We start from the raw sequence: 25,999 nt of genomic DNA on the forward strand, positions 1-25,999 counted from the left end.
TTAATGCAGATTCTAGGGAAAAAAGCTTGATACATAATCTATATGTGAATGGCTGACACCCTTCATCTTGAAGAACACAATGATTCAAGGATAATTTTGGAAAGATTATTTTCATTTAAATACATTTTACATGAAGACCACATTTTACCAAATCCTTCAAAACAATAATTAACAAATCTCCACAGATTCCAATTTGTCTGATAATTTTAAAGTTTTTCTCTGGCCACTTACTACTCCTCTACTTAACCATAAACAACATTTAGTTGCTGCTGTTGTAATGGATGTTTTAAAAGGTTGACACCATCAGTACGTGTAAAATGTACATATCGCAGCAATACCTAATTCACACTGGGACTTTCCTGCACCAAAATCAGTCAGTGCTAAACCTCTAAGGCCAGGTAATGGCTGAACAGCTTCATAACAATTGGTAGAAATAATCAACAAACAAGAAGAGATGATAAGCAAAATACGCATGTCTTCACAAACCATTTCTGCACTAGCAGCAGATATTAACACCAAGCATCTGCAAACATCTCAGTCATTAACATTACACTTGGAAGTTAAAACAGATTTCCAACATATGAACAAAGTCAATGCTCCATATGAGTGTGAACTTCACTGATTCTGTCTTTCAATACAGTTCTGAAGGGCTTGTAGTGTTGTTTCATATAACCTTTAATCTAATGCTAAAGGGCACCAGTAATGGTTTTAACACCACAAATCCTCCATGTCTCCCTCCTCTGGAAGCATTACATGTTAAAAACAGATTACTACCAACCCTCTAAGTTTCAAAAACTGGCTTGCTATGGCAAATGTTTTTAATTTCCCTTGAAACAAGCCACACAACACAACAATAAAAATCAATAAAAGCATACGAGGTAAATGTAGAATTCCCTATATTTGTTAACAGTACTGACCTTATGAAAGCAGGACTAGCTGCCCTGCCTGGCAAGCATTGCTGGATTTCAATAAATTCCATTCAACTCCTCCACCAATCAAGCACTTACCTCTTATTAGCACACTGCATCTTAGATATTTCCTCTGCACGCGATGTCCTGCTTCTTGCCGACCCCAGCACTGGAGGAACAATTGCATTCCAATAGGGAATGAGCAGATGGCTGTTTCCAAGGCAACTACATCTATTAAAACTACTGGCAGAAGGATGTGACCGCTGTTAACAGCATTACAATTGCTGGCATTGTACTACATTGAACAGAAAAAAAAAGCTGCAATGCTGACTGAGCATGCTCAGCAGGTATTCCTGCCCTTTAACCAGGCAAAATTTTGGGATCTAACTCCTCAATAATTCATAGCGATTTGAAAGAAATCTTCTTATTGCTAGTAACATGGAGCAGTCTGGAGTCTCCCAGGCAGTTTTGAAATTGCAACGATGTCTTTGTAGCAATACAGAGAAAGTAGGTGATAACACAATGCTGATATTTTGAACCAGAGACACTTTAAGGTTCTTACTTCCATCCCTTAATTCTGTAAGGTGGCAGCTCCACTGAAAACAGTGTCGATTTCGTTTGACCACGTTTCTGTTTTGTTGGAATGAACTTTCCCTTTAACGGGCAAAACCTCTACCTACTGTTTGCAAGGGAATTAACAGCAAGGGGGTAGATGTTTGGGTGGGGCCATCACATATGGAGTTCTTGCTCCACTGAATTTATGAAGGTTACTATGCACACTGAAATTGTGAGATTGGCTTCCACAAGAACAGACAAAGCAGACATGGTCAGTGGCTCACAGCATTGATGAAAAGGAAACAATTTTTTTCAACTTGTAAATTCCTGCTTTGGGATCAACCATGTGGAGGGGTGTGGGGTGGAGAGGTTAGAGGTCTGTGGAGATGTAAAGATTGCCCCAGAAATACCCCAGAACATCCACCCCACACTTGCCCCGCCTCTCTCCCAACTCCTCCCTCTTCACCCACCCATGCTTCTCACCACTCCACATCCTCAGACGTGGAAGGTCGATATTAGACATGCCCAGAGAGTGGTGCTCATACCTGTTATATATTACTTATCTGCCTGACAACCAAACTCTATTAATGCTGCTTGGGGGAACCATCGGCTTTTTCTAGAATCTTCCTTTTAAATTCTATATACAATTACTGAAATCAGTTAAAAATATAACGTTAAGCCTTTTATTGAAACAAATAAAGCAGTGTTTTTTCAGAACACAAATATTGGAGAGTTTAGAAAAGTTCTGTTTGGAACAAAGAGGGAGAAGAGATGACCTAATAGAGGTTTTCAAGTAGATGAATATAGAAAAAAAGACTATTCCCTCTGGCAAGGTTAAAGATTTAATATAATCTTAGATCAAAAATCTTAAGGAATGATGAAGAGAAATATTTTCACTCAGACTGCATTTCCAACTGCAAAAGGTGGTGGAAGTGGATTTTATATTAATTTTAAAAGGGCACTGGTCTGGTACTTGATGATAGGAGTGAGATGGTGGCTCAGTGGTTAGCGTGGCTGCCTCACAGTGCCAGAGACCCAGGTTCAATTCCACTCTCAGGCGACTGTCTGAGTGTAGTTTGCACGTTCTCCCTATGCCTGCGTGGGTTTTTTTCCAGATGCTCCAGTTTCCTCCCACAGTCCAAAGATGTGCAGGTTAGGTGGATTGGTCATGCTGATGTTCAAGGATGTACAGGCGAAGTGGATTAGCAATGGAAAATGCAGGGTTAGAGGGATTGGGTAGGGATGTGGGTCTGGGTGGTATGCTCTTTGGAGGATTGTTGTGGACTTGATGGGCCAAATGGCCTGCTTCCACACTGTAATGATTCAGTGATAAGAAATGTCGAAGGTGACTAAAAAAAAGGGGGGTCTGTAGGATCAAACATAATTCCCCTTTCAAAGGGAGAGCGCATTGCAGATGGGTCAAAGGGATTCTTTCTGTGCTGTAAGTCTCTGAGATTTCCTTGGTTTGCCATAACTGCACCGCATTAGACAGGCATACAAACATCAAGTTTAAACTTTACTTAAAGAGATGAACCTTACTTAAATATTCAGCAGGTTCTAATTTTAACTTGACAGATTAGTTAAGAGTCACGATTAGAATAGTGTTGGAAAAGCACAGCAGGTCAGGCAGCATGCAAGGAGCAGGGAAATTGCTGTTTTGGACAAAAGCCCTTCGTCAGAAATGAGGCCTGCAGAGAGAGGAGGAGAACTTCTTCAAGGTAGACATCCTCGGAAGAGGATTCGCAGTAAGGTTGAAATCAATTATGCGAAAGTGGGTATTGCAGATGCTGGAGATTAGAGTCAAAATTAGAGTAGTGCTGGAAAACCACAGCAGGTCAGGCAGCATCCAAGGAGCAGGGAAATCGATGTTTTGGGCAGGAGCCCTTCATTAGGAATGAGGCCTGTTAAGTTAAGAGTCTTACTGAATGTAAATACCTGCTGAATTTCAGAAGTTGTTGGCTGTCCTGCAGGCTGAGGAATGTGTGATGTAGTGACACATGATTACTTTTTCATAAAAATCCAACAGGCTAATTATCACCTTAACAATGCTTTTTGTCACAACATACTGTTATATTTCCCCTAAATACATATGAAGGTGGGAAATTTGAAGCCAAACTAAGAAAATGCTCTATTTTAATGAAGAACATTTTAAAGATATTCACCTAACTGTATTTTTCGGAGCTTCCTACTTTGTATCAATATATGTAGTTGTCAGTCTCTTCAAGGATGCAGAAAAAGCATTCATTTTCAGTGAGCAAACTGAATAAAGAAACTGAAACTATTTGCTTAAGTACATTCAATTTTTAAGTTAAAATGTGAGGTTCAAATTGAGGATATCCCTAAATAGTGGTGTGACAAGATATACCCTAATTTTAGACAGAAGATGTTTGACACTTAAGTACTATGTTTGGAGAAAAATATTCCACTTATCTTCTGTCAGCCCATTAGCTTGGGCGTAATTTCACTGATGCTACGGAAACTTCATAGTTAACTGAACTGCTGGACACTTTGTGTCTTTTAAAATTTAAAGAAGTGTTGTTTGTAAAAGCAAAATTAAGCTTTGTGGTTAATAGCACAACTGTGCTGGTGTCATTCAGAGCAAGAAGCTTCTGTCTTTAAAATAATACTAAACTCCATCAATAGTGATAATGAGGATCCTACAATTCCCTTTTGAAAGTGAAAACATTCAGCCAAGGTTTGCAGTTCTGATCATGACTAATGCCACCTGCTGGTAAACACATGAGCTTGCATGTCAGGGTGGAAAGAATTGCCCTTCCCCCAAACAGTCTAATTCACTTGACGAAAGATACAGTAGATTTTTGTCGCTGTCCATGGAAAGTGCCTCTGCCTTAGTCACAAGAGAGCGAAATGTTGGCCTTGTTATATTGCTTGCTTTTGCAGAGGCAGAATGAATTTGAACACAATCTAGTGATGCCACTGCTAAGACCTAGAGTTGGACAAAATGCAGTGTCCCACATTTCAGGAAAGAGTTCTATTGTACTGAAAATGTACTATTAAATCTTCCGATGAGAATAAGCTATATTGTGCACATTTTCAATGTTATTATTTACCTAATTCCTGCTGAAAATGAAGTCTACATTTACCGGCTTTGTTCAGCAGCAAAAAGCATAGCATAAATGTCTGCTTAGTTGATTTCTGAGCATCATTATCACTTAAATAACAGCAGTACATATAGATTTTAAAAATTGGAAGGAACAACTGGACCTCAATATTTCCATAGAGGTGGGACGGGTGCGATAGAGTGCTAGGGGGAAATCTGACTAGGTCTTGGATGTCAAGGTTCTGCTAAGTTTTCCAGCAGGTCTTCATTTATTTTTTTCCCCTTCCATATTCACCCAGCAGCCAGATAAAACGGCAAGCTGGCTGCTGGATGCAAAAACCGTGAGAGGACAATGCAACCAAGTATCATTCAACACAGTCTCTGGTAACTGGAAAGGGATCGCAGGCTTCAGATCAGGGGAGAGTGATAAAAATAGCACTTACCTCTTCTAGCCGGCAGCTTTCATCTCCATTTTGTTTCCAGCTGCCCAAACCCAGGGAAAGGCAGTCAGCAGCTGTTAAATTTAAATCAAGTTCCCAATTGCACTGCAGGAGTCTGACTTAAATATATTAATTAAAATGGCATTGGGCATGTTTAAATTGTATTTTTAAGTGTTTATTCCTCTCTTTGCCCTCTTTCTGCTTGACAAGAAGAAGGGGGAATGAGTTTTAATGTCATCAAAGCCATAGACTGCTGTAGGTTATTTGGAATTATCTTTTATTATATACATTTTTAGCAGCTTTATGTAAAAGTCAAAACTTATATAATAGCTGATCAAAACTACATTGACGAACTTAGCCTCGAAATTAAAGAATTGTTTTTTAATTGTTCATGGGACGTGAGTTCTCCAAAAAAAGTAATATGCTCACTGTCCATCCATAACTGTCCTTAAGAAGGTTGTTGTCAGTCACCTGCTTGAATCACTGCTGTCTGAGGGATGTAGGGATACACACAGTGAGTACTGTAAGGAAGTGAGCTCTAGGAATTGGACACAACAGTGAATGTTTAGTGATTAGACTTACACATGACCTGAATGACCTATTAACTCTACAAGATTCACCCAGCTGATTTCTTAGACTAGGCTTTGCTCCTTGCACTGCTGGCAAAAACCATTGATATTACTCATTCCACAACTGGTGGCTGAGCTTAAATGCTGAAAATCCATTCCAAAACTCTCTGCTTTGCCATTTATTTTTCTTTTTTCCAAATTTCCCTTAAAACTGACTTTTTTGATCAAACTTTGTGTTATTGTGTCCAATACTTCCTCATAAGCTGCAGGGTGAAAGTGGATAGCTCTGTACAAAATCTGTTGGGATGTTTACTACATTACAGGCAATATATTGTTGTGATTACTACTGGTGCCAAATTCATCCCATTTATACAGTGAATATAAAGTCTTTAAAATATAAAGAACTGACATTAAGTCTAATATGACCCTCCCTCAGGATAGCATCACCATGATTGGGCTAATTGTGCATGTGCATGATTTATGTATTGATAATTGTCATGTAAGGTCATTGGGCCCTGGTGCATAAAAATCACAATGTGAATGGAGTTAGCACACAATAGAAATCTAGAGTCTGGAACTCTGCATCAGACCTTATTACAATATGGACATGAACATACTAAGAAGATTATCTCTTAGCGAATGTAACTGTAAGTCAGAGCCTGGTATATCTATGATTACCATGTACAGCAGTATTTAGTATTAAGGTACAGCACATTGTGTTTTTTTGAACTCTAACACAGAAAATAATCCTTGACTTTGTCCTCTCCTTGACCAGTTGTTAAGATTCTAGTTGATCTTACTAGTGGATAAAACAGATTTCAGACTGAAATCTAGTTTGAAAGATTATACATTTTAATTTAACATGGTGATCTTTTGCTGAAACATAAGAAGGCAATGCTGCAGATTTAGTTTAACAATAAAACAGAAGTTTTACACAAATGGAATGAAGATACAATAGAACAAACCAAACTATTTACATCAAACACAATTTGAAATATTTCACAATATAAGTATGCAAGTTAGCTTGCTGAGCTTGAAGATTTGTATTCAGATGTTTTGTCACCATGACAAGTTAACAAGGTCAGTGAGAGTCTCTGGTGAAGTGCTGGTGGTAAGTCTCACCTCTCTATTTATAGGTTTTGGTTTCTTAAGGTGGGTGATGTCATTTCCGGTTCTTTTTTTAAGGGAAGGTAGATTTATTGATGGAGTTATAGTTAGAATGCCATGCCTCTAAGAATTCTCATGCATGTCTGTTTCACCTGTCCTAGGAAGTGTGTGTTGTCCCAGTCAAAGTGGTGTCCTTCTTTGTGTGTATGTATAGAAACTAGTGAGAGTTGGTCATGTCTTTTGGTGGCTAGTTAGTGTTCATGTATCCTGTTGGCAAGTTTCCTGCTAGTCTGTCTGATGTAGTGTGTTTTACAGTTAAAAAAAAGCACCAGGATACATGGCATGGCATTCTAACCAGAACTCAATCAATAAACACATTGATTTAGACACTATCTACCTTCCCTTGAAAAAAAGAACCAGAAATGACATCACCAACCTTAAGAAACCAAAACCTATAAATAGAGAGGCGGGACACACCACCAGTGCTTCACCAGAGACTCTCACTGATGATGTTACCTAGTATGGTGACGAAATGTCTGAAAACAAACTTTCAAGCTCAGCAAGCTAACTTACATACAAAACATCAACCTGAGCTACAAATCTTCTCGAAAATTGCTATTTCACAAAACATTTTAAACCTTTTCATGGATTTTCCCTAAGCAAAAAAAAGGACAAAGGAATCGATCAATATGTCGACCAATTTTAATTCTTCAGAAACAAAGCAACTTTCACTGTTTTCTCTCTCTATTTGGAACCACTCCCATTACCAACCACAATCCTTTGGATTTTTGTTTGTTTAAATATAGAAGTGTTGAGTACACTAATCTGTGTCACAGCTGGGGGTACTACATTTCACTGAACTCTACTTGCAGAAAAGAATAGGAAAGGTTTAAAATATGAAGAGTAGACCTTAACAAATTCAGCACGGTCTATTCAAGCAAGAGTCATTATATTTTTTTTAAATCATATAATTGAAACCTTTGTATAATAAAGTCTTGGAAATTTTTAGAAAAATATGAAGGCATGCTCTAGAATGGCTATTTCAGACAACTTCTTTAAAAAGTCAGTGAGATATGAAAAATAAGTTAAACAGTTAAGGCAGTACATGAAGTGAGAGTATTACTGAGATGGGTAATGCATAACTATCCTAGAATCATAGAGATGTACAGCACAGAAACAGACCCTTCCATCCAATTCGTCCATTCCGACCGGATACCCTAAGTTAATCCAGTCCCATTTGCCAGCACTTGGCCATATCCCTTGCAACTCTTCTTATTCATTTACTTATCCAGATGCCTTTTAAATGTTGTAATTGTACCAGCCTCCTGCATTTCCTCTGGCAGCTCATTCCATACACACACTACCCTCTACATGAAAAAGTTGCCCTTTATATCCTTTTAAATCTTTCCCCTCTCATCTTAAACCTATGCCCTCTAGTTCTGGACTCTTCCCCCTCCCCCCCCCCAGGGAAAAGACCTTGTCTATTTACCGCATCCATGACCCTCATGATTTTATAAACCTCTATAAGGTCACCTCTCAGACTCCAATGCTCCAGGGAAAATAGCCCCAGGCTATTCAGCCTCTCCTTATAGCTTAAACCCTCCAACCCTGGCAACATCCTTGTAAATCTTTTCTGAACCCTTTCAAGTTTCGCAACATCCTTCCTATAGGAGGGAGACCAGAATTGTACACAATATTCCAAAAGTGGCCTAACCAATGTCCTGTACAGCCACAAGAATGACCTCCAAATCCCTATACTCAGTGCTCTGATCATTAAAGGAAATCATACTAAATGCCTTCTTCACTATTCTGTCTACCTGTGACTCCACCTTCAGACCTGCACACTGAGGTCTCTTTGTTCAGCAACATTCCCCAGTACATTACCATTAAGTGTATAAATCCTGTTCTGATTTGTCTTTCTAAAATGCAGCACCTCACCTTTATCTAAATTAAACTCCATCTGCCACTCCTTGGCCCATTGGCCCACCTGATCAAGATCCTGTTGTACTCTGAGGAAACCTTCTTCACTGTCCACTACATCTAAAATTTTGGTGTCATCTGCAAACTTACTAACTAAACCTCCTCTGTTCACATCCAAATCATTTATATAAATGATGAAAAGTAGTGGACCCAGCACCGATCCTTGAGGCACTCCATTGGTCACAGGCCTCCAGTCTGAAAAGCAACCCTACACAACCACCCCCTGTCTTCTATCTTTGAGCTAGTTCTGTATCCAAATGGCTGTATTCCGTGTGATCTAACCTTGCTAAACAGACTACCATTAGGAAATTTGTTGAACCCCTTACTGAAGGTCCATATAGATCTCGTACACTGTTCTACCTTCATCAATCCTCTTTGTTACTTCTTCACAAAACTCAATCAAAGTAGTGAGACATGATTTCCCATGCACAAGGTCATGTTGGCTATCCCTAATCAGTCCTTACCTTTCCAAATACATGTAAATCCTCCAACAAAATGTCCAACACTGATGGCTTTTCCTTACCACCTTTCCTAAATAGTGGCACCACGTTCGCCAACCTCCAGTGTTTTGGCATCTCACTTGTGACTATCGATGATCCAAAAATCTCAGCAAGGGGCCCAGCAATCACTACCTTAGTTTCCCACAGGATTCTAGGGTACACCTGATCAGCTTCTGTGGATTTATCCACCTTTATATGTTTTAAGACATCCAGGACCACCTCCTCTGTGATATGGACATTTTTCAAGATGTTATGATCTATTTCTGCTTCTTCTATGTCCTTTCCCAAAGTAAACACTGATGCAAAATGCTCATTTAGTATCTCCCTCATCTCCTGTGGTTCCACATATAGGCTGCTTTGCTGATCTTTGAGGGGTCCTAATCGCTCCCTAGTTATCCTTTTGTCCTTAATTTATAAAATCCCTTTGGATTCTCCTTAACCTTGCTTGCCAAAACTATCTCATGTCCCCTTTTTTTGCCCTCCTGATTTCCCTCTTAAGTATACTCTTTATACTCTTCTAAGGATTCACTCAATCTCTGCTGTCTACACCTGACATATGCTTCCTTCTTTTTCTTAACCAAAACCTCAATTTCTCTCGTCATCCAGCATTCCCTACACCTACCAGCCTTGCCTTTCACCCAAAAAGGAACATACTGTCTCTGGACTCTCGTTATCTCATTTTTGAAGGCTTCCTATTTTCCAACCATCCCTTGAGCTGCAAACATCTGCACCTAATCAACTTTTGAAAGTTCTTGTCTAATACTGTCAAAATTAGCCTTCCTCCAATTTAGAACTTTAACTTTTAGATCCTGGCTATTCTTTTCTATCACATTTTAAAATAAATAGAATTATGGTCGCTGGCCCCAAAGTGCTCCCCCACTAACACCTCAGTCACCTGCCCTGCCTTACTTCCAAAGAGTAGGTCAGGTTTGCAAATTGTCTAGTAGGTACATCCATATACTGAATCAGAAAATTTTCTTGTACACACATAAGAAATTCCTCTCCATCTAAACCCTTAACACTATGGCAGTTCCGGTCTATTTCTGGAAAGTTAAAATCCCCTACCATAACCATCTTAATATACTTACAGATAACTGATATATTCTTGCAAATTTGTTTCTCAATTTCCCACTGACTTATTGGATGGACAATCCCAATAAAGTGATCATTCCTTTCTCATTTCTCAGTTCCACCCAAATAACTTCCCTGGACATATTCCCAAGAATATCCTCTCTGAATACAGCTGTAATGCTATTCCTTATCAAAAATGCCAATTCCCCTCCTTTCTTGCCCTCCTTTCTATCCTTCCTCTTGCATTTGTACCCTGGAACATTAAGCTGGCAGTCCTGTTCATCCCTGAGCCACGTCTCTGTAATTGCTATGATATCCCAGTCCCATGTTCTGTTCCTAACCATCTGCCTTCCCTGTTAGGCCTCTTAAATGGAAATAAATGCAGTTTAATTCACCTTGTTCTCTGCTTTGTTCCTGCTTACCTTGACTGTTTGACTTGCTCCTTTTCCCAACTGCACCAGTCTCAGACTGATCTCTTCCCTCACTATCTCCCTGGGTCCCACCCCTCCACATATGAGCTTAAATCCTCCCAAGTACCTCTAGCAAATCTCCCTGCCAGTATATTAGTCCCCTTCCAATTCAGGTGCAATCTGTCCTTCTTGTACAGGTCTCTTCTACCCCAGAAGAGATTCCAATGATCCAAAAATGTGAATCCTTCTCCCATACGTCAGCTTCTCAGCCATGCATTCATCTGCTCTATCCTCCTACTTCTACCCTCACTAGCTCATAGCACCCGGTGTAATCCAATATGTTTACCTCCAGGACCTCCTTTTTAAATACCTGACTAACTTTCTATATTCTCCCTTCAGAATCTCATCCTTTTCCCTTCCTATGTTGTTAGTTCCAATGTCTACAATGAGGAAAGTGTGTCCAGCAGGCTAAGATAAAAGGTAGGGAGGAGGGACTTAGGTATTTCCAAAGCCCCTCCCCCAAGTCCCTCCTTCCTACCTTTTATCTTAGCCTGCTGGACACACTTTCCTCATTCCTGAAGAAGGGCTTATGCCTGAAACGTCGATTCTCCTGCTCCTTGGATGCTGCCTGACCTGCTGCTCTTTTCCAGCAACACATTTTCAGCTCTGATCTCCAGCATCTGCAGTCGTCACTTTCTCCCAATGTCTACAATGACCTCCTTCTGGTCCCTCTCCTCTTTGAGAACATTCTGCACTCTCTCTGAGATATCCTTGATCCTGGCACCAGGAATGCAACACACCATTCCGGTTTCTTGCTGCCAGCTGCAGAAACGTCTGTCTGTGCCTCTGACTAGACAGTCCCATATCACAATCAATCGCTTAGAACTTGACGTACCCCTTGTTACATTAGAGCCATTCTTGGTACCAGAAACTTGGCTGTTCATGCTACATTCCCTTGAGAGTCCATCACCCCTACATTTTCCAAAACAGCATACTTGTTTGAGATGGGGAAAGCCACAGGAGACTCCTGTACTACCTGCCTCTCTCTCCTACTTATGCTGGTGGTAACCTATTTACCTGACTGTATCTGCAGCTTTTCTCCCTTCCTATAACTGCCATCCATCACAGCCCCTAATTCCTTATTGCTTCTAACTGCTACTCCAACCAATCCATGCGATCTGGTAGGATTCACAACCAAAGGCACTTCCTGCAAACATAATCATCAGCAACATGAAAACTCTCCCTAAACTCCCACATCTGACAAGAAGAGTACATCATTCTACTAAAGGCCATCTTTGCTCCTTAACAATCTACAGAAAATAGCACACTGCTTTAAAAAATACTGCTCCACGCTAACTTAGTGCCTATGTTTTATATTTTGAAATTTTAATCAAGGGACATATCTCAATAGAACACATAACTAAAAGGAACGCACCTATGATTTAAAAAAGACAGCAAGGTTACACTGAAAAACCTTGCACTTATCTGCTCCTGTGCTGTGAGCTCTTCCACACAAGTTCCTCCAAGGTCAGCTGTGAATTTCACTGTTTGCTGATTTGTTACACGTATTTTGCTTTGAAAGCTTCTGTAAAAATTTAATTACCTTAATCTTAAATAGTAAATTTCCTACAGGTGAAGTGTGAAATCAATTGCTCTGCTGTTGGAAAGTGAATAAGGTTTGGATGAATGACGCAACTTTTGCAATTTGAGGTGAATACAGGCTTGGATTCCTTAATTATTGTGTTTCATTAAGTTGATTCCATCAAAAGAACACCAGGGTGTTACCCAATTAGGATGTTAAAAATGGTTAATAAGCCTTTAGCCATCTGGTATGTTCTCATGACATAGCTACGTTATGGACTGCTTTTTAAACTTTTTCTGATAACAGTGGAGAATCATGAATCTGCAGATACCAAAATTTAGGTACAATGCCCACAACACTTGCATTTTTGCTGAGAGACATCAGAAAAATGATTAATTGCAATTTTTCAGATTAGTATGGAAATATAAAATGACTTGCAAGACAGCCAACATTTCTTCTGTGCACCTGTTTTCTATTATCAGCTTTGTTACACATAATACATCAACACGATATTCTGTTAAAAAGTTTCAGCACAAGTAATGTGGAGCACCTCTTGATTTTCACTCAACTTTTGCCTTTAATGTAAACCAATAAATTATAAGGGCCTGAAACATGTGGTGGGATGTAGTGACGTTCCCAGGAGTAGATAATTGCGTGGGGGACGGGAAGACTGGGGAGAATGGCACTTAGTTTTGCAGGAGGCAAAATGTCAGCTTCATGACAGTGGGAGAAATGTTGGGAATCAAATTGGCCGTGGAATAAAGGCAGATTGTGGTCCCTGATGATAAGTGGTGGAAATCTATTTTTAATGTCTTACCATGTCATTCATACTCATTCAAACACACGGTCACCAGATTAACATGTATTTAACAATGAAGTCAGCAGCAAGTAAGAAACTCATGTTCAGATTCACAACTGATCAGAATTGGTATGCAGCTAGTGAGGTAGTCTTCCTGATAGCTTTAAAGTGAATCAGAGCTGCATTTCTTTTATTGTGAAGTGGCTGCATTAATGCTTCGAGCTCAGATAATGGCTGTCCAAGGAGGTTAGACCAGGGATGGCTGTAGAAGGGAGAGTTGCAGCTCTCTAAGAGAAAATGGCCTGAGAAAGGTTATTAGGGACATAGGGAAGATCAGTGTCTATTGACAGAGATTCAAGCCTGATTGAAGAGGCATCAAGGGTGAATGAGGATATGTTAACAATGAACTTGGGAGACTCAAGGGTAAATAAGAGGAGGTGAGCGTGAGAGAGAAAAGGCTGAGGATGATGTTTGTTCGGTCAATGTGGGAGAACATCCAGGATGATGGGTTACAACTCCAGGCTGAAAGATGATTGATCAAGTGCAATGTGGGGGTGCTCACGAATCACAGAGTGTACTGCTAGAGTGATGGAAGGAGGGTTAAGGGGGATAAAGAGCAGGTCAAAGGCTCTTCATCACCCTCAAAGTTGCATGCTTGCAGTTCTAGTATCAGAATGGCTGGCCCAAGGACTAGTCTGCTGGCAGTTCCCCCGAAAAGCAAAGGTAATAGAAAACTACCACTGACAAAAATGGCTAAGTAAACAGCTCAGTCTGAAGCATCAGTAGATAATAAGCCAAGGCCCTGCCTCCAAGTAGTGTACACATAAATGTTTGAGAATATGTATTTTCTTTACCTTAGGCAGTCTGACAAGATTGAGGATGGCTTACTTTTAATAAATTATCAGGTAGCTGATAAATTTTACATGCAACTTGCAGACTCTGCCACATGTGGCATCAATGGTGTTTCAAGGGTTGCATAGAAAATACACACACAGATACTTACCGCCTTCTCCATTCACAGCTGATGCTAAATTTGATCAGTAACAAGTTGATGTTAAATCAAGATACAATGGTGTATTTCGATAAAGCCTTAATTAAAACCAATGTAGAGTGTGCAGAGAATTGTGAGGGCATGAAATATTACTAGACTCAGAAACTGAGGTTAACAACATTCACTACAGGGCAGAATGAAGAGGAATTCCGCATAGGAGATCAAACCAGGCAAATGGGATTGCTTTTCATGTGGACTCAATGCTAGCACAACTATTTGGGTAAAGATGCCTGTTTCCATGTTATGAGGTGGAGGTGCTGATGTTGGACTGGGGTGGACAAAGTCAAAACTCACACAAGACCAGGTTATAGTCCAGGAGAAAGTGAGGTCTGCAGATGCTGGAGATCAGAGCTGAAAATGTGTTGCTGGAAAAGCGCAGCAGGTCAGGCAGCATCCAGGGAACAGGAGAATCGACGTTTCGGGCAAGAAGGGCTTATGTCCGAAACGTCGATTCTCCTGTTCCCTGGATGCTGCCTGACCTGTTGCGCTTTTCCAGCAACACATTTTCAGGTTATAGTCCAACAGGTTTACTTGGAAATACAACGAGCAGCGCTCTGCAAACTTGTATTTCCAAATAAATTTGTTGGAATATAACCTGGTGGTGTGTGATTTTAAATTGTTTCTGTGTTGTAATTTCTATAACAAAGACCCTTTAACTTAATTGATGTCATCAGGTTCAACTGCTTGTCAGTTCTATGTTATATATTTGTGATATTACATTAGAGTTATTATTGGGTTCATAATTAATGCCTGCATTGAAAACAGGCCTCCCATTTTCTACAAACTATTGAATAAGATCGAGGTAAATGTGCCAAGATTCAAGGATTGTAAGAAACCCCTTGTTATTATATTCCGAATTCCTGGAGTATAGCTCACATGACAATGCAACCTCTTTGTAATTGTTGTGTCTGCCTTGGTTCAATGATAGCAGCCTTGCCTCTGAGTCAGAAGGTCAAACTTTAAAATTCCATTCCAGAGATTTAAGCACAGAATCTACGCACACACCATGATACATGTTTAATTGATGGAGTTGTTAAGTTTCAGATACCGTTGTAGGGTGCAATCGTACTCTGTGAAAGAGTTAAGTAAATTAGTGTGGGAAGTTTATTATTTTTGTAAATGTAGCATTTTCAATTCTCTGTCCAACATCATATATATTATGGGAGGAGGCATCTACATTAAAGCATAATATCAACTATCAGAACAAATGTATTGTGTGTGGGAGTTATGTCTGGATGTTGATGCTTAGTAAATAAATGAAGATTGTTTATGGTGTCAGCCTAACACTGGCACTCAATTAGAGACTAAAAAAGAGCCATATACAAAGCAGCTGTGAGATCAGTGAATTAACCTGAATCTGCGTGTTAGGTATTTCTAGTCAACTTTCTCTTCATACTGAATAAACACTTTGTGTTGAAAATTGTGTTTTGGTTTTACTAAAGATTTCAGAGAATAATAGCACTATGGTTTCACTAAACCAATCAGTAGGCTTACAGTTGTTTTGTTGCCCTGGGATCTTAAATTGTGAGAAACAAATTTCTGTTCAAACTATCAGAAATCCTCAGCATCAGAAACAGAATAGAACAGGCTTTTCTGTGGCCCAGGAAAATCAGTGTAACATATGGATAGCATATCAGAAGTGAGCTCCACCTGAGGGAAGCATTAGGGAACAGCATAAACAAGATCATGTTGGCATTAATTATTATATAGTGGAAGTTTAATATGCATGTACTGCGGATGACAACAGAACAGCAGAGGAAATTGCAGTGCTGCTCATAATTGTATAAAAGGATATTACAGATTGGGAATTATCAAGAAAATGTGAAAGGATGCTTTCTTTTATTCTAATGGTAATCTGTAAACCTGAATTTTAATATTCAATATTCTGGATTACTCCTGCCGAATAAACAGAGAATTTATTATTGTTTAAATATTTCAAGGAGAATATACTCAGTGGAATCTGTGCAATTCAATTGAATGGCAAGTGGGACTGGTAGCAACATTAGTATGCCCATTATATATGACTGAGGAACTCCTGCAGAATGTGGAAGACAGGAAAGATTACCTATGCTTCTGCCGTGACACGCAAAAGGCTGTGAAGACTATCAACTTAAACAGCATTGTACAAAGATGCAGATACAGCAGAGCAAACCTGCTGCTTTTTCAGCCACAGTCACCCAAGAAGGAAGAGGGAGAACAATAGCACAGCACAACACTAAGTAAGAGGTCCCATCACTTGATCTGGTACTCATAGTCACCAGCTCAGGTGCTACTGCTGCTCAAACCTTGGTGGCTAGTGTAGACTTGGGATCAACATCTGGTGAGTCATGAGCCAAATGATATTTAAAGGATGATCAATGGAAGGTGATGGCTAACGTCAGGATCTTATAAGGATGTTGTATAGAAGGATGCTGATAGTGGGTGCACACTGAGATGCTGGATGCAATGGCTGGGTTGCCATAGAGCCTGATATCATTGACAAGCAGAAAGGGAAGGCTGACTCAAAGTTAGCAATGTCCTATCTGGAGCCTTTGCCCATCTCCCTGCTGTGCTGCAGACCCAGAGGCACTGCAGCTGTTGCATGGATAGGTCACTTAACCTTCCCAGGCCTGTGAGGCTGTGCAACACTCTGGCCAATCTAGGAAATCACTGCAACATCACCGAAAATGTTCCTACAGAAGGAGCTTTTCAAATTTACTCTTACTGCAAGTGAGGTGCCAGGACCTTTAAATGACACTTGCACACAGCTCATCTACTCTTTGACTAAAGCTGCATGATCCAAATTTGCATTCGGGCATCACACCAGTTGATAGGGTAAAGTGCATTCTGGGGACTTTCACATAGGCTCCCTTCTCAAGAGTATGTCTGAGCTGTATTGGGATTAGTTGGTAACACAGTACAAACCTCCAGGAGGTTGCAAGACCCTACTGCATATGCAGATAGGACTCAAGCTCCCTTAGGTCAATCTTCCTCCCAAGAGTCTTAATAATTATTTACAAGGGACAACACAGCAAACAATCTCAACCAAAAGCATCTACATTTATGAAGTTTATAGGCTTCTTTAGATTAGGGACAGTTAAATCATGTGGTTTAGAGACAACCTTGATATTAAGATTTCCTTTCACTCCTGCGGGAAAAGGCAATAAATAATAGGAAAACAATCTCATTTGCTGAAGAGACGCTGACCACTTTGCAGGTTGACCTAATTTGAAGACAAGATTATCCATCTGCAAACAGAAAGGAAGTTTTATTTATTGATTTATGGCATGTAAACATTGCTGGCTAGGACAGTATTTATTGCAGTTAAGAGTCAACCACATCGCTGTGTATCTGGAGTCACTTGTAGGCCAAAGCAGACAAGGATGGCAGATTTCCTTCCCTAAAGGAAGACACTGTGAAGCAGATTTTTTAATGACAATTGATATGGTCGCCATTAGCCTAGCTATTTCATTCCAAAGAAAGTAAAAGATAATAACTCTGCACCTGAATGGATGGGAGGTGGGTGGGTGTAAAGGTGGAATTTTGAGAGAGGTGAACAGTTTTGTTTTTTGAAGTATTTTGTTTTAATAGAACAATTTTAATCTTCCTTTATGAACTGGCGTTCCATCCAGAAGACAATGTGATTGACTGTAGGGTGAACAATGTTCCAGTGGATGCCATAACCCCAGAGGAGGTAAGGTGTGTGTGTGTGTGTGTGTACATCTGTGTAGTGTGTGTGCCCATGTATGCATGTGTGTGTGTGGTGGAAATACTCTGTGTGTCTGTGCATGTATAGTGTGTGCTTGTGTATAGTGTGTGTGTGTGGTGGGAATAAAGTCTGTGTATGTGTGTATAGTGTGTGCATGTATAGTGTGCGCTTGTGTATAGTGTGTGTAAATTTTATGTGTGTGGTGGGAATAGTGTGCACTTGTGTATAGTGTGTATATAATGTGTGTGCATGTATAGCGTGTGTGTATAGTGTGTGCTTGTGTATAGTTGTGTGTATGTATAGTGTGTGTGTATGTACAGTGTGTGTGCACATGTATGCATGTGTGTGTGTGGTGGAAATAGTGTGTGTGTGTATGCATGTATAGTATGTGCTTGTGTATAATGTGTGTGCGCGGTGGGAATAGAGTCTGTGTGTGTGTTTATAGTGTGTGTACATGTATAGTGTGTGCTTGTGTATAGTGTGTGTGCATGTATAGTGTGTGCTTGTGTATTGTGTGTGTGTGTGTATGTATAGTATGTCTTGTGTGGTGGGAATAGTGTGTGTGTGTGAGGTGCTCTAGATCCCAGGGGAGAGGATATGAAGTAGCCGGTGTTGCAATAAGCTGGTTGGGCAGGGAGGAAGCACTCCTGCTGCTTTTTATTCATAATCGTTACTATTCTTAAAGCAGTTAGCACTTCTATATAGATGTGTAGCTTCAACTAGACCAGGGAAATCTGACTGGTCAGGATTAAGTATGGAATGATAGTTAAATAGGAGATGTGTCGTCATGTGTCGTCTCATTACTAAAATCATTTAGTTGGCCAGCCCTTTCCTCTAATGGTTTAATCTCCTAACCATCCACCCCAACTCCATTTAAATAGAAGCAGGAGAGTTGGGGTCAGCTTAGAAATGTTCACATTTCATCCAAACTCCCCCATTTCTCAAAGGTCAATTCTCTGCATAGGGGGTACAAGATGGTCGAGGGGAGGTGGTTTGGCACAACCTAGCGGAATTTCTCTGAATTTGTAGCTCTGTAGCCCTGTATGTCTTCCTTGTGAGATCCTGTCAAATGACCTTCTTCTGGGTCTGGGTACAGAGGCAAGGGGGTTGTTAAAATTAGCATCGCCAGCTAATTTGCTGGCTGTTTGGCTCCCCTCCCAGGCTTTATAGCTACATGAGGGGATAGGTGGCAGGGTTTTCTGGCTAGAAGTGGTAGATTGTCAATTGTCTGTTAACTTCAATTCCTAGATTTTGTCAGTAATGGGAAGGCCTTCAGGCAACCCAGCTCTCCAGAAAACTTTAGACACCCTCGCTGCCTGTCTTGGCTCAGCATCATCCACACACCATCCAATGGAGCAGTTTCTACCTAACCAATCCTCCCATTCCCAAATCCCTGATCATCAATGGATCTGCTGCAAAGATCTTTTGATGTTGGAAATGTTGAAGTAAGAGTACCTCCATCATAGGGAGATGCTCCCTCCCTCACCCCCCACTTACAACTAAAGCATCCTACTACTTTTTTGAAGCTGCATGGTCTCCTGTGAATGATAGTTTCCCCACTCATTCCCACCCTGAGCTTCACATGAGCAGCTACCATCCTCATTAGGAGGGTACATCAGCCTCTCTGGCACTACTTAAAGTGGGAAAATCACAGGCAGGTACTGCTCCCGATACATTCTAGTCTTCTGAGCCACGTTTGAACCTAAGGGCAGGATCCTGATGCCTTCAAGAAAGTCCTTTTTTTGCTGTTTTCTAAGGGAACACCAAGTGAAGGACTTTACTTCTGACCATTTCCTGGCTCTCCTTGCCCACGGGTTAGCAAAAGAGCTACAGGCCACCCTGTCACCTGGCATGGGGGGGATGACTAGAAACTATCTCCTACTATTTCCAAATAAGGGAGAAGGTGGGAATGATTGTATGAATCCTAACCTGAATTGAATGAAGCAACAGCATCCTGAAAATAGCATTGAGTCACTTACTGTCTTAGTCACACAAAGACACTCCAACCACAGTCATATTTCCTAGGATTCTGAGTTGAGTGACCAGAGTAACTGTATGTTAGATGGAAGGTTGTTATTAAGTATGTTTGTATATAGGACCTGACTGTTACTTTCTCATTGCCCTGTCCTGATGTGGGTAAGTAAGTCAAGGTTTTAACTCACTACGTACAGTAAATAAAGGAAAAACAAATACATCATGGACAAAAGTTCTTCATATTTTTCATAACACATCTCATCAAATGCTCCCAAAGCCTGAACTGCCAAACTATTTCAGGGTAAATAACTTTTAGGAGAGGCAACTTGGAATTTTCCTCTATGTTTGCCTATTTCAGTCCTTGGGCATTTTTAAACTGTTTAAGACCATAAGACTTAGGAGTAGAAGTAGACCTATCGAGCTTAATGCGGAGAAGTGTAAGGTGATTCACTTTGGAAGGAGCAACAGAAATACTGGGCTCATGGGAAGATTCTTGGTAGTGTAGATGAGCAGAGAGATCTCAATGCCCATGTACACAGATCCCTGAAAGTTGCCACCCAGGTTGATAGGTTTGTTAAGAAGGCATACAGTGTTAGCTTTTATTGGTAGAGGGATTGAGTTTCGGAACCATGAGGTCATGCTGCAGCTGTACAAAATTCTGGAGTGGCCGCACTTGGAGTATTGCGTACAATTCTGGTCACCGCATTATAGGAAGGATGTGGAAGCTGTGGAAAGGGTTCAGAAGAGATTTACTAGGATGTTTCCTGGTATGGAGGGAAGGTCTTATGAGGAAAGGTTGAGAGATTTGAGGCTGTTTTTGTTGGAGAGAAGAAGGTTGAGAGATGACTTAATTGTGACATTCGAGATAATCCGAAAATTAGATAGGATGGACAGTGAGAGCCTTTTTCCTCGTATGCTGATGGATAGCACGAGGGGGCATAGCTTTAAATTGAGGGGTGATAAATTTAGGACAGATGTCAGAGGTAGTTTCTTTACTCAGAGAGTAGTAGGGGCATGGAACGCACTGCCTGTAACAGTAGTAGACTCACCAACTTTAAGGGCATTTACGTGGTCATCAGATAAACATACGCTTGTAAATGGAATAGTATAGGTTAGATAGGCTTCAGATTGGTTTCACAGGTCGGCGCAACATCGAGGACCTGTACTGCGATGTTATGTTCTATGTGTCTGCTCTGTTATTCAATGATAACATGAATGACCCAATAAACATCAACTCCACTTTCCTACCTTTTCTCTATAACCCAGGTTCCCTTAATACATAATGATCCAGACTCAACAGCTCTCTAAAGAACTCCATAGATTCACTGCCTTTGTTGCATCAAGATATGCTGTAGATCTAAAAGATGTGCATTTCAAATATTCCCTTGTCAGAAAGTTACAAACATTTCTGAGATTCAAGGAACAAAATTATTAGCACAAGATAATGCCCTTCAAATTATCCTTAACACTCTGAATTTTCCAAAATAGCTGGCTAATGTTTCGGATATATTATCACATGTAGTTTTGTGTTTCATTCTCGAACATATTTTGAATATACAGTCACAAATGGTTTGTCAAAATCTTAAAACTCAGATACTTTCTTTGTACTCTGACAACTTGGTGAATTACAATCTCTCCAAATGTTAATCAACACAATAAAATCTATTACAAAGAAGCTACATTCAGACAACTACTTTGACCCAACCCAAACATCTTTTGCATCTAGTCTTGATTCATGTTTTAATGTCAGCCTATTTATGAACATTTATTATAACACTAAATGACATAAATGCAAGTTGATATGAAACCAAGGACAGAGAAACTCTAATCTTTCAACACAGAGTCTTTCACAAGCATATATAATTTTACAAATGAATTCCCACATCCACTGGGATTGATTTTAGGTAGGCACAAAGTGGTTTTTTCTAACATCTCTGCAGTTTTCACATTCTTTCTCAAAAGGAAAAAAATGTTAACAAAGGGGAGTGTTACCAAATTTTACGACAAGCCCTGATGCTGGGCTGTACTCAGTGAGTGGCTCAGTGATTCCCATCTCCACCAATCCTGAACACCAAGTGATAATGGGGTAACTAGTGGCTGCCAGGTCAATTGCTTGACAATAACTGTGGTTAAGGGTGGGCTGCTCATCCTTTGGAATGTTTAGGACACTTCTCTAACGTGGAGCTGGCAAGCATTGACCTAGAAAGGATATTTGGCAGTGGTCTATGTCAGGAACTATCTGGATAGAAGTTCTCACAGAGTCATAGAGATGGACAGCTTGGAAACATACCCTTCGGTCCAACTCATCCATGCTGACCAGATATCCTAAATTAATCTAGTCCCATTTGCTAGAACTTGGCCCATATGCCTCTAAACCCTTCCTATTCATATACCAATCTAGATGCCTTTCAAATGTTGCAATTGTACCAGCCTCTACCACTTCCCCGGCAGCTCATTCCATTCACGCAACATCATCTGCATGGAAAAAGTTGCCCCTTCAGTCCCTATTAAATATTTCCCCTCTCACTCTAAACCTATGCCTTCTAGTTCTGGACTCCCCTAACCCAGGGAAAAGGCTTTGTCTATTTACTCTGTCCATGCCCCTTATGATTTTATAAATCTCTGTAAGATCACCCCTCAGCCTCCGACGCTCCAGGGAAACAGCCACAGACTGTTCAGCCTATCCCCATCGCTCAAATCCTCCAACCCTGGCAACATCCTTGCAAATCTTTTCTGAACCCTTTCAAGTTTCACAGGACTGTGATCTCTTGGAGTTCATAGATATTTGTTTGACTTTGCAGTGAGTGTGATTTTCTTTTCCAATTTGATGTTTTAACTGGAGAGAAGCCTTTAAGACTTCTAGCAGAGAGGACAGAGCCATGGAAGGCATTGGAAGCATAACAATGATGAAAAGCAGGATATATGCAACAAAGGCAGCATGGTGGTACAGTGGTTAGCACTGCTGCCTCACAGCGCCAGAGACCTGGGTTCAATTCCTGCCTCAGGCAACTGTCTGTGTGGAGTTTGCACATTCTCCCCGTGTCTGTGTGGGTTTCCTCTGGGTGCTCTGGCTTCCTCCCACAGTCCAAAAATGTGCAGGTTAGGTGAATTGGCCATGCTAAATTGCCTGTAGTGTTAGGTGAAGGGGTAAATGTTGGGGAATGGGTATGGGTGGATTGCTCTTCGGAGGGTCGGTTTGGATTTGTTGAGCTGAAGGGCCTGTTTCCACACTATAATCTAATCAATAATCAAATGCCTACTAAATATATATTCTTCTCCACAAATGGCTGACAGAAGGGATTCAGATGAAGGAAAGAAAGATTAGGACAGATCCAAGCTTTAGTAATGGTTCATTCCCCCCAAGCCCATCTCCAGCCTTTAAGCCACAGCCTGGGGGTTCTCATGCCAGTCAGTATCAATAGGAGGCCTCCCAGCTTGACCAAGCAGCCTGGATAAGGGTCAGCAGCCTTGGGATCATCCAGAGAACCTGTACCCAGTGGCAGAAAGGTTGAATGATTCTTTTAGAATCTGAAAGAGTTAGTAAGTCTTCATTGTGGAGATGGGCATACATGGAAGGTTACATTTCAGTGTTGCCTGGCAGACTTTCATGGCAACACAATTCACAACTGCAAACGGACAAGCCTTGGGGAGAATTAGTGGCATTTTATATTGACCTCCAAAACCCAAAAGCAGTTTGGACTCATACAGCCTGTTACATTTCTAAATTCAGTTGCAGTGCTGTGGCAAAAGATCAGTTAAAGTCATGGACCCTTTAGGGAGGGGAACAGGTAGAAGAGAAGCAGGAGAGAAAATTTTAATGAATCAAAACAAAGAGTGAATCGGCATCATACTTAGAAAATTATCTGATTGTGAATTCACGGTACTGCTGGTTGATAATCTCAGAATGATTTAATAACTCCAAGAATTAACATCAAATTTAGATTCATCACTGAACTGTGATACATTCGATAATCTCAGAGATAGTAGGCGTACAAGATGTATACTTGGTCTATGATCCCAAGTTTGGAAAAAGAAATCATCCTGGATTGTTTTAGAACACTGATTATAATCCTAGCAAGTTTTGAGAAGATTTGTAGCTCAGGTTGACATTCTGGATGTAGGTTTGCTCTCTGAGCTGGAAGGTTCGTTTTCAGACATTTCGTCACCATACTTGGTAACATCTTCAGTGAGCCTCTGCATGAAACACTGGTGGTATGGCCCGCTTTCTATTTATGTGTTCAGGTTTCCTTGAGTTGGTGATGTCATTCCTATAGTGACATAATTTCATGTGGTGATGTCATTTCCTGTTCTTTTTCACCGGGCTGGTAAATGGGATCCAAGTCAATGTGTTTGCTGATAAGAGTTCCGGTTAGAATGCCATGCTTCTTGGAATTCTTGTGCGTGTCTCTGTTTGGCTTGTCCTCGGATGGATGTGTTGTCCCAGTCGAAGTGGTGTCCTTCCTCATCTATATGTAAGGATACTAGTGAGAGTGGGTCATGTCTTTTTGTGTCTAGTTGATGCTTGTGTATCCTGATGGCTAGTTTTCTGCCTGTTTGTGCAATGTAGTGTTTATTACAGTTCTTGCGAGGTATTTTGTAAATGACAATAGTTTTACATGTTGTCTGTATAGGGTCTTTCAAGTTCATTTTCTGCTGTTTTATTGTGTTAGTGGGGTTGTGGGCTACCATGATGCCAAGGGATCTGAGTAGTCTGGCAGTCATTTCCAAGCTGGCTTTGATGTAGGGCAGTGGCCAGGGTTTCTGGACACATTTTATCTGCTTGTTTGGGGTTGTTTCTAAGAAGTCAGTGGACTCTGTTCGTTGGGTACCCGTTCTTTTTGAATACACTAAATAGGTGATTTTCCTCTGCTCTTCATAGTTCCTCTGTGCTGCAGTGTGTGGTGGCTTATTGAGTTAATATCAGTTACAAAGTACCGTGCAAGAACAATAACTACAATAACTACATTGGACAAACAGGCAGAAAACTAGCCTTCAGGATACATGAACATCAACTAGCCACAAAAAGACATGACCTACCCTCACTAGTATCCTTACATACAGATGTAAGGCAGTGTTTAAGTACAGTCAATAAAAATGGAGGAGTCAGCCTTGACTGTTCCCACCAACCCTGTCCTGTAAAGTAGAACAAAAGGCACACGATAAGTATTTTTATGACTGATTTTTATTGACTGGGGCAACACATCTATCTTAGGACAAGCCAAACAGAGATATGCACGAGTATTCCTAGAAGTATGGCATTCCAACCAGAACTCTATCGACATTGACTTGGATCCCATTTACCACCCCCGAGAAAAAGAACAGGAAATGACATCACCACAGGATATGGCATCACCAAATTAAGGAAACCCTAACACATAAATAGAAAGCGACTATACCACCAGTGCTTCATTCGGAGGCTCACTGATTATGTTACCTAGTATGGTAATGAAACACCTGAAAACAAACCTTCCAGCTCAGCGAGCAAACCTACATCCAGATTATAATCCTTTTTAACACTCATGGATGCTAACTAGGTTTATCTTAGCAACAGTCATCACTTACTCTCATGACCTATGCATAAATAATGATCATTTTGGCAACAGAACATTGTCCTCTAGAAAGTGGATCAACATACTTCAAGAAGGGAAGAGAGAAAAACTGTTTTTAGGGAAAAAAGCCAAATTTTCTGTAAAATACTGACCAAACCTCCCAAGTATTACTGATGGCAAGTTGGAGGATCTGGTTTTTTTCAATACAACGCAAGTATTTTTTCAAGTTCAACACATGCTATTGCTAAGAGCCAACTATTTCAGTAAATGTCAAACTGACACACCCTGAGATCATTTTGAACATAGCTCTGCCTCACTCACAGGAAACCTTCTGTAAACATCTCTCCAAGATTTTGAAAAGTAGCAAAAAATAACTATATTTTGTTCTCTAAAAGAAAATAAAGACGCTGTGAATCTGTAACAAAATAGAAATTACTGAAGAAACTCAGTAGGTCTGGCAGCATTTGTGGAAAGAAAGCAAAGTTAATGTTTTGGGTCCAATTACCTTATTCTTCTGAAGACAGCAGTTTCTATTTGTACATTTTATAGATGTTGCCCGTTATCCGAAAGTAGAGCATTCCTATGAAACCATTTGTAAGAGGAAATGACATAAAGCAAAGAAGCAATTACCATTAGTGTTCCCAGACCCAAAAAATAACCTAACAAATCATAAAACCTAAACTAACACTAACATATAGTAAAGGCCATAGGAGGTTGAAATGGTGAGAAGTAGAGGAGACTGTGGTGTAGGAGAG

At 40.4% G+C, this 25,999-nt stretch overlaps 1 protein-coding gene across 8 annotated transcripts in view; it reads right to left on the reverse strand.

Moving 5' to 3' along the window:
- The window catches only part of LOC122559567 (FYVE, RhoGEF and PH domain-containing protein 4), a 256,121-nt gene that overhangs the window by 129,794 nt on the left and 100,328 nt on the right, over positions 1 to 25,999 (reverse strand). The window contains exon 1 of one of the 8 annotated variants that reach the window (XM_043709242.2): positions 1,008 to 1,138. The exons of the other annotated variants lie outside the window; for them this stretch is intronic. Within the exon in view, the coding sequence (XP_043565177.2) occupies positions 1,008 to 1,095 (88 nt within the window). The 5' untranslated portion in view covers positions 1,096 to 1,138. Of the gene's footprint in view, positions 1 to 1,007; positions 1,139 to 25,999 lie in introns of those variants that run through there. 8 annotated transcript variants of the gene reach the window in all.

Source organism: Chiloscyllium plagiosum, unplaced genomic scaffold (genome assembly GCF_037043375.1).
Source record: "Chiloscyllium plagiosum isolate Xiang-an unplaced genomic scaffold, Cpla_swu_hap1 HiC_scaffold_19, whole genome shotgun sequence".
NCBI lineage: Eukaryota > Metazoa > Chordata > Chondrichthyes > Orectolobiformes > Hemiscylliidae > Chiloscyllium > Chiloscyllium plagiosum.